This window comes from Lycium barbarum, chromosome 8 (genome assembly GCF_019175385.1).
Source record: "Lycium barbarum isolate Lr01 chromosome 8, ASM1917538v2, whole genome shotgun sequence".
Taxonomy (NCBI): domain Eukaryota; kingdom Viridiplantae; phylum Streptophyta; class Magnoliopsida; order Solanales; family Solanaceae; genus Lycium; species Lycium barbarum.
The window spans coordinates 120,316,043-120,330,614 of record NC_083344.1 but is presented as its reverse complement, the minus strand read 5'-3'; the positions used below and the strand labels follow the sequence as shown (position 1 = coordinate 120,330,614).

At 36.4% G+C, this 14,572-nt stretch overlaps 1 protein-coding gene and 1 long non-coding RNA gene across 5 annotated transcripts; one reads left to right on the top strand and one right to left on the bottom strand.

The window, feature by feature from the left end:
• Positions 1-6,099: 6,099 nt before the first annotated feature.
• On the top strand, positions 6,100-13,762 carry LOC132606962 (uncharacterized). 2 transcript variants are annotated; one of them, XR_009570120.1, is made up of 5 exons: positions 6,100-6,800; positions 9,004-9,045; positions 9,858-9,926; positions 12,797-12,908; positions 12,992-13,762. It is a non-coding gene; the product is annotated as an uncharacterized LOC132606962 (long non-coding RNA). The 2 variants fall into 2 exon arrangements; XR_009570121.1 differs by lacking the exon at positions 12,797-12,908.
• Positions 7,337-10,398, bottom strand: LOC132606961 (myb-related protein 2-like). Of its 3 annotated transcripts, none has more exons than XM_060320684.1 (7): positions 10,021-10,398; positions 9,728-9,945; positions 9,562-9,638; positions 9,124-9,184; positions 8,949-9,024; positions 8,771-8,840; positions 7,337-8,365 (listed from the first exon to the last, which is right to left on the bottom strand). In XM_060320684.1, the coding sequence occupies exons 2-7, from the start codon at positions 9,930-9,932 to the stop codon at positions 7,610-7,612; spliced, it is 1,245 nt and encodes a 414-aa protein (XP_060176667.1). In that variant the 5' UTR covers positions 9,933-9,945; positions 10,021-10,398; the 3' UTR covers positions 7,337-7,609. The 3 variants fall into 3 exon arrangements, with proteins under 3 accessions (XP_060176667.1, XP_060176669.1, XP_060176666.1); XM_060320686.1 differs by having other exon boundaries at positions 7,337-8,347; positions 8,949-9,030; positions 10,021-10,396; XM_060320683.1 differs by having other exon boundaries at positions 8,949-9,030; positions 10,021-10,395.
• Positions 13,763-14,572: the final 810 nt, after the last annotated feature.

Sequence of the window (14,572 nt, the reverse complement as noted above, 5' to 3'; positions counted from 1 at the left end):
CTTCTTTCTATGGCATGTCTTAGACGTAATATGTTGGGTATGAGCCTCGGGGATAACCCTACCCTCCGGAATCCGCGCCTAAAGTTTCCCCTTTTTCACTCAGTAGAATTGAATCAAAATTGTGTAAAATGTTGGGAAAAACTTCCTAAACCTCTAGAACTCGCATAAATAGGTCCCGACTACCTTAAAACCCTCACAATTGACGCCATGAAATGCAATGTACGTAAATTTGGTACGCCGCCTCATTTGACCCGAGGTGGGCCCATTGTTCCCGAATTGTCCTTATTGTTCCGCTTAACCTATTTTGAAGTTGAATCCAAAAGAAACCTTTGACCCTTATTCTGTTATCAAATGATAAGTACTATACCTATCCCAATGAGAATACTTCTATGATGATAATGATAATGATGATGTTAGAAAAGAGAATATGTCTACGATAAGTATGACTAGAACGATTCCATGACCAAGATTCCTAGGTAAGGGATTCAATGTGAATACGAAAGTGATAAACTAGTTCTTGATTCTTATCTCTATTTCTTAGCTGTGACACTATATTCTACGGATTTCAAGGTCTATGAATTGACGTCTATGATGCCTATGATTTCATACTATGTTTCCTCCTAGTACTATTCCTCGTTGGTAGTCTCGCCTTAAAATACTCGTTCCTTCAAGGTGAGACAAAGCGATCCCGGGTATTCCATAATATAATCGGAGGTCACCGACCTTACGTCACTCCGATGGACTCATGACTTTCCTTGGGCTCTCATGCATGCCAATTGTATGACATATGTATATGAATGTGAATATGTATATGTATATGTAAATGTATATGTATATGTATATGTATATGTATATGGGGAAAGGGAAAGGGCCACTGTTATATCACCACCTGATTCAGCTGGATTTCGTCCCGGACGCGGGATGCCCGGACGCGGGATTATGGGAGAGCCGGGTACGGCGTCTGTATTTGTGATATTTATATATAATATGTTGGGACACTGTTGGGGAGGGGGATGGGAGAGCCGATGTACTCGGCGTCGGTGAATGTAAATGAATGACACCGTTTTCTGAAATGTTCTGTTTTCTGTATATGTAAATAAGAAGCACCGTTTTTCTGAAAAAGAAACTAAGCATGCATGGCATCCGCAGAAAGGCATTCATATGTACAGGTTACATCTGTCCCAGGATAAGCTCCATATGTCTATTCCGTTATTATTCATACTGTATATTCCCTTATTATGTTACTATTCATGCTTTACATACTCAGTATATTACTCGTACTGACCCCTCTTCTTCGGGGGCTGCGTTCATGCCGCGCAGGTACACCAGCTGAGCCACAGTTATCATAGAAGATGTTCCAGCGGAGTTGGCGGGCTCCACTTGTTCTGGAGTGCTGCCGAGTCAGAGTATATGAGCTATGGTGTTTGTTCAATGTTAGAGACTTTGCAGACAGAGTCATGAGTATAGAGTGTCAGCTTGGTAGACGACTTCACCAGTCAAAATGTTATTACGTTTCATGTCGCGGGCCCCATATGCTAATAGTCATTACTTATGGAAAAAAAAAATTGGAGAGCTTACTATGTATTTATTTCTTAATTGATACAAGAGTTTATCTATGTAATAAGAGTCAGCGGGTTCGCTCGGCTCCAGATATGGGGTCGGGTGCCCATCACACCCTAGAAAAGTCGGGGTGTGACAAAAATGCTCTCCCTACTTATCGTGTTTTACTCATGTTATATATATATATATATATATGTACTCATGCTCATGCTCATGTTCATGTCCAAGTTTTCAGTTTCAGTTCTCATCATGTTACTCCATGTCCCATGTTGTTTCTTTCGGTTGCTTTACATATCAGTACATTCAATGTGCTGACGTCCCCTTTTATTGCCCGGGGGCCTGCATTTCACGATGCAGGTACTGATATACAGGACGACACATCTGCTCAGTAGGACAACATTCGTATCAGCTTTTTGGTGAGCCCCATCTCATTCGGGGTTTAGTCAACTTTTGTTTTACGATTAATTATGCATCTAAAGGTATACTGGGGGCCTTGTCCCAGTAAGTATGTTTTTCAGTCAGACTCATGATAGAGGTTTCATAGACTAGACAAGTCAGTTATGTCATGTCAGACATTTGGAGTCGTATAGCCATTTTGGCTCACTCATGTTTAAACAAGTATTTTATTAAGTATTATGACTTACCATGTTTTATAAAGGCTCATCATGCATTCACGTTATATTCCGCTTAGGTTATATATCATGATGATTCAGCAAGCCATGTGGTTCGCTCGATCACATGCAGTCAGGCACCGAGTGCCGTGTTACGTCCAGGCCATGGTTCGGGGCGTGACAAAGCTTGCAGCTCAATTGGTAAGAGGCGATTCCCTCAGGGGAATGTAAAGGTGACTGCAAGGTCGCGGGTTCGATACTCTGCAGAGTGAAATCGAACTGCCTAAGCACCCTTTCACACAATGCCCCAGTATGTCAAACATGCATGTCATGGAGGGCAACCCGCAGCATGCATGGGTAACACCTGCGGATCCTCACAAAAAAGGCGCCTTTTTGTGAGGACCCCACAGCTGGGCGCTGACCATGCTGTGAAACCTCGGGCCTCGGCCCCATGAACATGACATGAACATGACATACTCAGGTATTGTGCGTGAGAGGGTGCTTAGCCAGTTCGATAAACGCTGCAGCGGCTGGTATCGAACCCGCGACCTTGCAGTCACCTTTACATTCCCCTGAGGGAATCGACTCTACCTGAGTATGTCATGTTCATGTCATGTTCATGGGGCCGAGGCCCGAGGTTTCACAGCATGGTCAGCGCCCAGCTGTGGGGTCCTCACAAAACGGGATTTGAGTTTGGACAAGCGTAAAAGGCGAATAAGGTATGTAAAGCCCTACCTTTTCTTTCTTTGGCATGTCTTAGTTATAATAGGTTATGACACGAGTCTCGGGGGAAACTCTATTCCTAGAAATCCGAGCTTAGGTTTGGCCCTTGGATATTCAATGTAATTGAATTATGAACCCATGTTTTGTTGGAAAAATATGTTTGAACATTTTTACTTCTAAAAGAGTCTTGCGCCATAAAACGTCCATAACTTTCACAAATAAATTCGGAATGCCCCGAGTCTTTTTGCAAACGAGACCATAAAGCCCAAGGTTCGTAATTTATGTACGCCTCCTCGACTTGACCCGAGGTGGGCCCACTGTTCCCCCAACCTTTTCCATATTGCTTTATTAGACTTATTTTCAAGCGACATTCAATGGAAACTTTTGACTATTTTCCCGATTGTTATCAAAAATTGTTTTAACTACTCTATGAAGACCTATGATATATTTTGACATGTACAAGCGAACTCAGAAGTTTTGTTTTGACATAATCCGTCGTATCATCCGAAAGGTACATATTATGGCTACCGTTTGATTTCTTTCCTAAATGACTTGTCGTTCGGATTATTCTGTCGAGTCCTTGTAAATATTTTATGATGCATAAGTTTCTCACTACTCCACTCGTGGATGCCTCAATACTTCCTTCACTGAGCCCGGGCCAGGATATGTTATCACGCGTATTCCACTGCATTGTTCGTCGTGCCTCGATGTGAGGGGGCAGGTATACATGTACATGGGTTGTGGAGTATGCTGTGCCATATACACACATTCTGATATATGATGATATGATATGATATGATATGATATGATATGATATGATATGATATGATATGACCATCTGATATGTTTGATATGTGCACATTCTGATATGATATGATATGTTACGGAGCTATTCCCTACTCTGGAGTATGCTGTGTTGTGGCGCCAGTGACGGGGTGGCGACCACATTCTGTTCACCGTGTCCCATAATGGGGCCGGATATGGCATATGTTCTGACATGCATTACCTATGTTTTATGAGTAAGCATTTTGATACTCCGGTTATTATACTTATTTTCTGTATCCTCTGTTCAGATTATGATTATGTTTATTGCACCTTATGCTTTACATATTCCGTATTGACCCTTTTTTTTTTTCGGGGGCTGCGTTTCATGCCGCGCAGGTACACCCAGATGATGTGGAGTTATTAAAGAGGATGTTCTAGCAGAGTTGGCAAGCTCCATTTGTTCCTGGGGTGCCACTGAGTCAGAGTTTGTATGTATGCTTCCTCTGGATTGATGTTAGAGACTTTGCAGACAGAGTCGTGAGTATAAAATATCAGTTGTGTAAGCGGCTTCATCAGCCGATATGTCATTCTGTATTATGTGTTAAATTCTGTATGATCACAGATTCTGTTTGATTTGGAAAGCACCGGAAAAGAATATTTTGAGAGCATATTATGTATTTTATTTTTATTTGATTTAAAAGTCTAATAAGAATTTGTATGTCCCAAAGATCTGTGGGTTCGCTCGGCTCCGGATATGGGGCTGGGTGCCCATCACACCCTAGTGGAATTAGGGTGTGACAATAAATTAAACCACTAAATTCAAATTTGATAGCTGTACGGCTGTACCTAATTTATGCTATACACATGTTTCCATATACGTGCACACACCAACACGATACAACAATAGCAACTTATAATATCTGGCTATAAATTATCAAAAATATTTATTATTCGTAGATTTATTATGATACTGTATATCTTAAAATAATAAATAATGAGTACAAATTCATTATGTATATCAAAAAAACACACAATTGATCTAGGTGACAAAACATCATAAGCATATCAGTCACAAGACAAGCAAGAGTCATTATATATTCTAATTTTTTAAAACATCTTTAGTTTAACTTTCATTAACCAATTTCTAATAATGAGATTACTCTTGTTAACACACTTTTTTCTATGAATCTTCTCCTTAAAGATAAAGTACTTCAAGTAATAACTTTGAATCGTCTAGAAAAAAAAAAATCATTTTTATATTGCCACACCAAAAATTGGAGGGCCATGATCGGTACCCAACGGCCTACCTCTCACTGAGTGAACTTAGAGTTCTAGGATGCTTGCATATTTTTTTCTTAAAAGTAAATTAATTAGGCGGGTTACCTAGTAGCTCATTTTATATATATTTTTCAACCAAAAACGCCATTGCATGGTGAAAAAATAAAACTTGCGCAAGATTAAGCTAATGATCAAATTAGGATTTATAGTATGTCCTAACTCGATACTGCAATGTGAATGAATAAAATATGCTAAACACCTCACAAATGGATGCATGCATACGAAGAACATAATATATGAAAATTCCCAAAAAATAAGCCCGTAGCGTCATTATATCAAAATAATTTCAGTTGACGAATATTATGTCACAAACTATCTAAAACATTTATATAAACCCACAAGGTCAGTATGGACTATGGAGAAGTAGGATTTACAGTCTTCTTTGATCAAATATTAAAAAGTATATTTTGAATGCGTATAAGCACAATAACGAACCACGGGGAACCCGCAAACGACCTATTTAAACTTTTTGAAGAGTAAAATTTTGTATTTGATTAATTAATTTTAAAAACACTTTTTTCGATATCGGTGCACTAATTTATGCTTGATCAAACTCAAAAAAAAAAAATCTAAAAACTTGATTAAATACCTTTATTTTTTAAAGTAAATGGTGCGCTCAAATATCTGCTGAGAAAATGTGCTAGATGAAAGGTAAGAAGGTGAACATAAAACAAAAAGTCTATAGACCTCCTCTAAACGTGGAAAGATGAGATTTCCCGAATGTGAAATTTAATCACAAAGAGAAATCTCAATATGCATGCAAACACGTGAACTGCACAAGGATTCTTAGTTTTTACATGAGATAATGGCCAAAAATACACCGCCTCAAATATCACTTAGTATCACATTTTATTTTTATTTTTCGATCTTTATCTAAATTATCGCCAATTAATTTACAAAACACATTTAAATTATGAATTGTTCATTTTTACTATCTAATTATCACCAACTAATTTACAAGACAAAATCTAACTATCACTTCTTCACATTTAATCAGATATATTTTATAAATTAGTTGGTCATAGTTCGGATTGAAAAAAAAAATAACTAATAGTTGAGTGAACTGATCAGTGATAGCTTAGGTAAAAAGGTGTTTTTGACCCTTAACTCCTCTTACATGTATTACAGGAATGAGATGAGATGAGATCTCTAGATATCCACGAGAATTAATTCGATACCTAATCAGTTGCCCCAAATACAAAGCATGTTGAGGAATTTTTCCTTTTAGCCTCTTTTATTCCCAGTTCATTTGAATATCATATCTGACAGAATTTCTTTCTCGCTTTTGAAGATTTAAGATGTTAAATATTAAATTCTTTGCTTTTGGTCTTATTTTTTCCTTCTCGTTGTTATTTTGTGCACGTATTTTGATTCTGTTTGGATGAAAAAGGGCCTTACAAGTTACAATAGCTCTATATGAAGCAAATTTGCGTTTGAATTCTGCATTTCCTTACCTATGGTGCATGGTTAAATTTTGTTCTACTAGGAAGAAAATTGCTAGTTTTGTTTTGATCTTTTACGTCAACTATACCAGAATATATAAAATTGGGATTCTAATTAAAGTGTGCTATATACTAGTGTGGGCGAAAGTTTGAAGCTTACTACTGCGTGTGCTTTTTAGGTGTTCGATAAAATACCTGAAGTTTGTCAAATGTCAACACAGGCTTAACATTGGGAATTTTCCCATGTTCTTGAGAGCCGAGGGTCTATCAGAAACAGAAACAGCCTATCTGCCCCACAAAGGTAGGGTAAGGTGTGCGTACATCTTACCCTCTCCAGACCCCACTTGTGGGATTACACTGGGTATGTTGTTGTTGTTTTCGTCTTATCTATTAATTGAAAGAGCGTTCAACTTAGAACCTAGCTTAAATTATAGTAAATTGTTTTCTTATAGTTTGGATGTTAAAAGAATTAGGTTGAGGTTGAAAGAGAAGTTCATCTTATAAAACTTGGATTTTAGGGAGATATACCATCAGGGAACTGTAATCGATATTCTATTCTGAACTTCAATGGATCTTCTTTCACGAGCGAAAGTAATAATTGATAACACTTGAAAAGTTTTATATTATGATCTGTTAGGGTGACACTTGAGAAAACTGATACTCTATTTATGTACATTTCTTAATGCATAATGTTAGACATATTTCAAGGACGTTGATTTGATTCTGATATCTGAGACTCTCTATTCAATTGAAGTGACTTTGAATTTGATTGTAATCTAAGCAGCATATGGCAGTTGGCATGTGAAAAGTTTTTGCAAAATTCATGATATATTCCTAAGACGAGGTTCACTTATGAACCCATATGGACTTTATACAACAAGAATTTTAGAGTTAAGGAACATTCAACTGCTAAAGGCTATCAAAATATTCTTCTAGGTGAAACTGTGGATGAAAGACAAATATGAGGTCAGAAAATAAGAGCAGATCAAATGTTGTTACAATATTGTATGTGATCTAGAATTTTAGTTATTATACACCATTGTTTCCTTCCAAGGAGACCATCAGGCTGTGTTTCCCATGTGCAGACATCTATTTCAGACAAAATGTTATAAGCAAATTACCTCTCCTCTGATCTTATGGTTGCCCTTTGTTATATAAGGTTCCTCTTCCTCAGCCCCAACTGAAACCATTTAAGTCAAATTGCTTACAACTTGAAGCAGCATCATTTTCATCATGCATGTTTAGATCCAGTTTAGGTTCAAAGTAAGACAGCTTATACTCTTGCGAAGATTTCTGCCTCTCTGGTACTGATTCGCTTCTGCTGGCAGCCTGGTGAAAATGTTTGATATCTCTGTCTATTCCATTGAAGTTTCCATCTGAATGGTTCCTGCTTCCATTCAGTTTTTCTTCTTGAAGTCCAATACTCATTGATAAGTTATTGCAGTTAGTCTCTCTGGTGAATACTTCTTCTCTACCCTCATTCATTGGGGAGAATAATCTTCTGTTCTCTTTGAGATTGTCACACCACCGTAGTTCTGTCTGCTGTAGCCTGGTGCCATTTTCGATATCCTTGAACTCTACAGATGGTTTAAAGTCGAAAGGCCTCAATCCAATTTGGTTATCTTGCATTGCATTGTCCCTCAAAGAGCCTTCACGAGAGGTCAAACAGCTGTCGATTGAACGATCTGCTGGATGTGAAGCTTGTGTTTGTTGGCTGTGGAATCCCGATAGTTCTTTTATATCTGGAAATGCAGAGTCCAGGCATTGATTGGATGCTTTGGATACGAATTCTGATAGTTGAACCTTGACTGCCTCTAATCCTACTGTTTCCATGTTTTGTCTTCCAAGGGTTTCTTGTGCTTTCTCAAGTACAGACTGCAAATATTTCCCTTGAGCTTCTATCCGTAACTGTAAATGTCGTTGTACCTATATCAGTTCAATTAGGCCTCATTTAGAAGCCGTCAAGGAAAAATTTCCTTGAATTTTTAAAGTTTGACAAGAAAAAAACACCCTATGACAAGCCAAAATAAGATTCTCATTTCCTGAAAGCCTGAAACAAAACATGTGAACTAGGCTTGTTGACTAAGACTGTTGAAGATATCAAGTTGGTTATCTTATCTCTACAAATATGAGATGGTTTTTTTAGTACTTAATTTCCCTGTGAAGTGTACTTTTCAGAAGATGGAGGTTCATTTATTTCAAGTTTCAGTGCTCTCATGCTTCCGGCTTTAGAACATCAACCATGAAATCTTATCTTTCATTGCAAGTTTTTTGGCATAGGCTTTTGCTCTCACTTCTCATATGTAAGAGAATTATGCAGTAATTTCATACCTCAAGCTGCTCATGAAGCCTTCTCTGCACTTCTATTTGCATTTGTATTGCTTCACTTATTTGAATGTTTCTGAATAGATAATTATTTGTCAGAATAATGTAAATTGAATTTTTGCCGAGACATGAATTATAAGGATGAATGATTTAAATTAAAGGACTAGATGTTGTTCATTCTTACTTGTTTGGTTGGGGTCCCATGCTTGGGTTACTCATACATGTTGCACTATTCTCAGATATCCTATCTACTGCAGCTGCTGCAACTATTCACAAACTCAGTAAGTTTACAATTGTTCCATCTCTGCAAAAGAGGTTATCTGAATTTTTATTTTCATGAGAAGTATTTGATTTCTTACCAGCTTTATTTGCCCCACTAGCATTTGCTTGTCCATGTAGATTCTTGCTTAGTCTGTATTTCTGCCAGCATTTTGTAAAGTTTTAGTTTTTGGCACAATCTAAAAGTATATAAATGTAAGAAGTATTCTTCAGTGTTTTGGATAGAAAGAAAATAAAAAGTCTATATTTGTATGTGATCTTCCCAGATACAATGTTTTGGTCAGTTTTCTTTCACAATCTAAAAGTACATGTCTGGCGACATTGCACTTAAATGTTTTGTATGAAACAATTCGGAAGTTTCTTGCAGTTGATTTGATAGATGGCTTTCCTTCGTTCCACCAGTTTGTTTGGAATTATTGGCTTGGCAGTTAAAGTTATTTCAAGACTGATTATGGCCCTTGTGGAATGTCTTATTTATTGTGTGAATTTTTAATGCCATAAAGCGAATAAGAACCAACCTGAAGATGGCTCTTTAAGTGGTACAAGGTTAATCCTGGGATCCCCATAAGCTTTAAAACCGATTTTGGAGTGGCTTCTGCAAAGTAGAATGTTGCAATTTAATTATCTTCGTGAGAAAACATCGTCCTGTTGCTTATTGAAATTTATATATTTGTGTGCACTTACTGTCTGCTCCACCGAGTTGATTAACTGCTTCTATAAACCTCTCATGGAGGTCTGGTGTCCATTTCAATCTTGGCTTAGCATCAGTTGACAGGACAAGCCCTGAATCTCCATTGCCATTTCCACCTTGCAGGAACAGATGTCTTTCAGGGATAGACATTCTTGTTGAATGGTGCATGCTCTTATCCTGGTGGTGATGATGGTACATCTTCTGTCCTTCTCTGTGATGATTAGCAAATGAGTCTTGTGATGCGATTTGATAGGCACGATACATAGTTTAACTAATTATAACGCACCTGAAAGTGATCTTCTGTGTTTGGTTTCAGTCTAGTCTTACCCTTTAAATGCGAATGATGATTCTTCTGTATTCTCCAGACTATAATTTCGCTCCTGATACTTGGTTCAAGAGAACTGTTAACTACTGCTTTTATGTATGTCCTTAGTTGTACAACTTCACAGACTAGTGATGTTTCCAAAGAGCTCTTATAAGCGAATGGGGTGAGAAAGAGGGAGGGGTCCAGGTGAAGCATAGAATCTTGGATAGGGCCAGTTGAATGCTAGAGCCAATCGAATCTTCACAGCCGGCTCAAAAAGAGATCTCATCCTTCCAGTTTTACGTGTTTGTGGGTCCTAGCATGATATTCCTCTGCACTATAACTTACTGAAACATTTAAACACCTTACAATAGGTACAAAGAATTGATCCACCAGCGACTTTTATGTACTCATATTCTTCATCTGGCAAAGTGTGGGAACCATATTCCCAGAAATAATATTGGAATTTTTTCTGATGCTCACTGAAAGTATCCACCATCTAATGATGTATAATTTCTTGAAACCTTCAAAAACATTTTCCCTTTCACATGAAAAATTCTGTTGACTAGAGCTTCAAGAAGTACTCGGTATTGAATAAAGAACAAAGGATAGATATAGGAAATGGTTGAGAAATGCTAAAAAAGACTAATACATTTCCTTTTATAAATCTCCATTAGTTCACTTTGGCCATGTAAAAGTCTCCCATTTGCGTGTTTTATCTATTATATTGGCTATAGGTTGGCTTGGGTAAAAAGAAGTTAATCCATGAGTTTGGAGCTTCTAATCCTCGTTGTTTATCCATTCCACTGCCATTGGTGTTCTTTCTACTTATGTGCTGGTGAATCCCTGGAGGGTTCCAGTTTTTAAGACATGTACTAGATTTTTCTTTCAGTTTTAGGAAGAAAATTTGTGTTAGTCTCTTAAAGTATGTTCCTGGTCCCTGCTGCTTTGAGCAGTGGTTTCAGGATGCTTAGAAACTAGCATGCAATATCTTGCCCTGTATTTAGTGATAGTAACTTTTGGAATATCTTGAGCATTGTTTCGAGCAATTTAGTAACTAAAAAGGAAGAAGATAAAAAGGTAAAGAAATTGTCAAGAGATGCTTCTCCTTGGCTTTGTCTGAAGGCCAAGAATGGAATAAGGAACAAATTCTTTTTTGTCTTTCAGGAAGTTTGGTACTTATTCAGCCTGGATAGAACTAAAATATAGGGAGACCTTCAATTATATACTTCCTTGTCTTTAATTGGTATAAAACAGCCATCTCCAAGGCATGGGGACCCCTTTGAAAGTAGAAATAAACTGATACTACTTGCTTTTATAGTTTTCTGATGAAAAACATGACAACTCATTGCTCAAAGATTACTACTTGCCTTCTCCTTGACTCAAATCTTAATTTGGTCTAATGATACCCAGAAAGAATATAATAATGTAGTTACTTTTACATTCTTTTGTGCCTGTTTATTTGTTTTAACATATGTAGATACATGTCAATTCGTTTGTCATAGTTTTTTGTCCGAGAGAAACTTGAGTATCTCAATTTATCTCCTTGCTAATGGGACTACTAGCTAACTTGTAAAATCAACAGACCATAAACTTTTGAACCTCGTTTGCACCATTTTTTACTTTCTTTCTTTTTTTTTTTTTTTTTTTGGGGGGGGGGGGGGGGGGGGGGGGGGGAGGGGGAGTGTGGGGACGAGGGAATTCAAACTTAGTTGTAGGGGTGTACAAAGTAAACCGATAAACCGCACCAAACCGATAAACCGAGTCAAACCGAGAAAAAAACCCGACTAGTGGTTTGATTTGACTTGGTTTGGTGTTGAGAAAAAAAACCCGATCATAATTGGTTTGGTTTGGTTTTAACTAAAAAAAATGAAACTGAACCAAACCAACCCGATATTACATGTATTCTATTTTTAAAATATTTTATACATAAAAATATTTATTTGTAATGGAATTTATAAATATTTCTTTTATTTTTTCATAGTTTTTTTTATCTATTATCATATTATTCAAGCTTGAACTTAGAATTTTGAATGTCAATAAGTTTTATATCCTATGGATATTTGTAACTCAAATAAAGTTCAAACCAAAACCAGCTCAACACTAACGCTAACAAAAGAAATTCAATTTACCACTAGGAATGACAATAATGTTGGATATCTATTCTTTAGTTTTGCATAATTAGTTTAGAGAGTGAAAATACATAACTTAAGTTTTTTTTCTTTATCATGTAATTACTACTTATTAGCCGTGCTTATTTTAGCATGACTTAGTATTTTTAGATTATGGTCATTTTCTTTATGGCTTGTTAATTAGCAATATTTATTTTAACCGATTTTATTAGTTTTTGTTGAATATTTTAATACAATGTCATCACTCTTCTCACATTTTGTGTTATTTTTTTAAGAAACACCTTAATTATATAGTTGTATCTTACTAGGACAGAAATATTTGAAGTAAAAGTTATATGTATTGTATCAAGACTATTCTGGAAAAAAAAACCCGAAAAACCCGAAAAAACCGAATAACCCGAGAAAACCCGAGGTTGAAAAACCCGAATTTTATTGGTTTGGTTTGGTGTATAAATTTAAAAACCCGACACGATTGGTTTGGTTTGGTGTTTAAAAAATCCGAACCAACCCGGTCCATGTACACCCCTACTTAGTTGTTTATGAAATGCTTAGTCTCTTTTTCACCACTTTCTTGTTCACTTTGCAATGATATGTCTATATCTGCTGTATTTTGTTTGCACTGGCAGGAGTATATCAGAAACTATCATGAGTAAAAAGGAGTGTGGTTTATTTTGATTGCACGTGAGAGAGAATCCTAACACATTATCGAGCTGTTTACATTATATTGAACAGTGCTGCGTAAGTCTGTGGTATAGGTAAATACATCAGAAAAATATGCAAGAAAGCATTTGATTTAACTGTTTTATAATCTTTGCATGAAGGGGAGCCTTGGAGCAACGGTAAACGGGTTTGAACCGTGGAATCTGGTGCTTGTTCAAGATAAGCTGCCTACATTACACCCCCATGGGTTGGCCCTTCCCCGTACACTGCGTGAACGCGGGATGCTTTGTGAATTGTGATCCTAGAGGTAGCTTCGATCGTTATGTTGGATTTTATTAATGGCTATTTTAAGTAAGTTGAAAACATGCCCACTAATCTATGTTATCGATGTTTAATTAGTTTTCGTCTTGATATAAAATAAGTGGAAATTCCTAACCTCCGAACAGGGCAGTATGTACATCAGTTTTCAGTTGAACTTTCAAGAAAAAGATCAAGTGATTCTGATATCTTAGGGAATTTTATGCACTTTGGAGGAATATATTACAAGCTTTAGGTAAAGTGGTATAGGCATAAAGCAGAATTCCCTTGTACAGTTTTGCTGGCATGTGGATAGGAATGAAGTAAGGATGTGCATGTTAAGCTATGATGATAAATTCTTTCTTTTAGATCTAATCGACTTGATTTTATTGAGTTGCATTGAACTATAATATTGTAAAACTCTAGTATAAGAACGTATATAGCCCTGACATGCTAGAAATATATAATGTTATTCATCTGACCAAACTGTCTTGTTAAATTGTCAGTCTTTTTTGTCATTTTCAGTTTGCCTTTTTCTTTTATCCGGATTCAGGATTTTCTGATTGTTGATATCCAAGATTTAATAGTTGCTTAATGTTGCTATGTCAAACCATAATAATATTCCATAGTTTCATTTTATATAGAAGGTGTTAACTTGTCTTATACTACTATATTATATCAATGATGATCTACGAAAATATCCAAGATTTAATAGTTGCTTAATGTATTTGAATTTTTTTGTGATTTTTTTATCGAAATGGAATGATATCAAACTTATCGGAACATCCAAAAATAAAAAGTAATATCTAATTAATTGAATTAGAAGAAGTATAAACTACCAGTAACATTAATTTCGTGTTTCTCTAAACAACGCAAATCCTCTTTTCTAGTAATGGTACATTTTAAAAGTACTTAAGTTGCCTTTCCTTTGATGTTGCAATAAAGCAATGACTGTTGCTGTTTCTTTGGTTTTGTATGATATGCAGAAGAACCCTTTGCCTTTACTATTCCAATCTATCTATCTTTTTCTTCCTCGTCTCTTCTGTTGCTTTCTTTATGTTATTTTCATGATATATATATTCTCCCACTTTAAAGAAGAGAACATGTGCTCTTGTTCTTTCTTGTACTTGTATTTCCTTTTTAAAGCTCTTACATTAATTTAATCTTTAAAGTACAAGATGAAGCTCACAATTAAAATTGTAAATAAAGAAAGAGCATTTCGAATCATCTTAGGGAGGCGATAGTGGGGGAGCTAGTCAATACATGATCAGTAGCGTATGCTGAATTTTCTATGAGCGGTGCTGTGTCTATTGTCACAACTCAACTTATTTGAGGTAGTTAGGGCGTGAATTTGTAGAGACTTCTAGAAATTTACTTAATATTCAAAATCAGTGTCGATCTATAATATATACAAGGCAGAGCTAGCTTGGAAGAAGAGAGTCCAA

Coding starts and splice junctions, on each gene's coding strand:
- LOC132606961 (XM_060320683.1), bottom strand. CDS start 9,932: ATGTACCATCATCACCACCAGGATAAGAGCATGCACCATTCAACAAGA. Junction 9,185..9,561: donor ACTTAAAGAGCCATCTTCAG/GTTGGTTCTTAT, acceptor AAATGCTGGCAG/AAATACAGACTAAGCAAGAA. Junction 8,366..8,770: donor GGCTTCATGAGCAGCTTGAG/GTATGAAATTAC, acceptor GAACTGATATAG/GTACAACGACATTTACAGTT.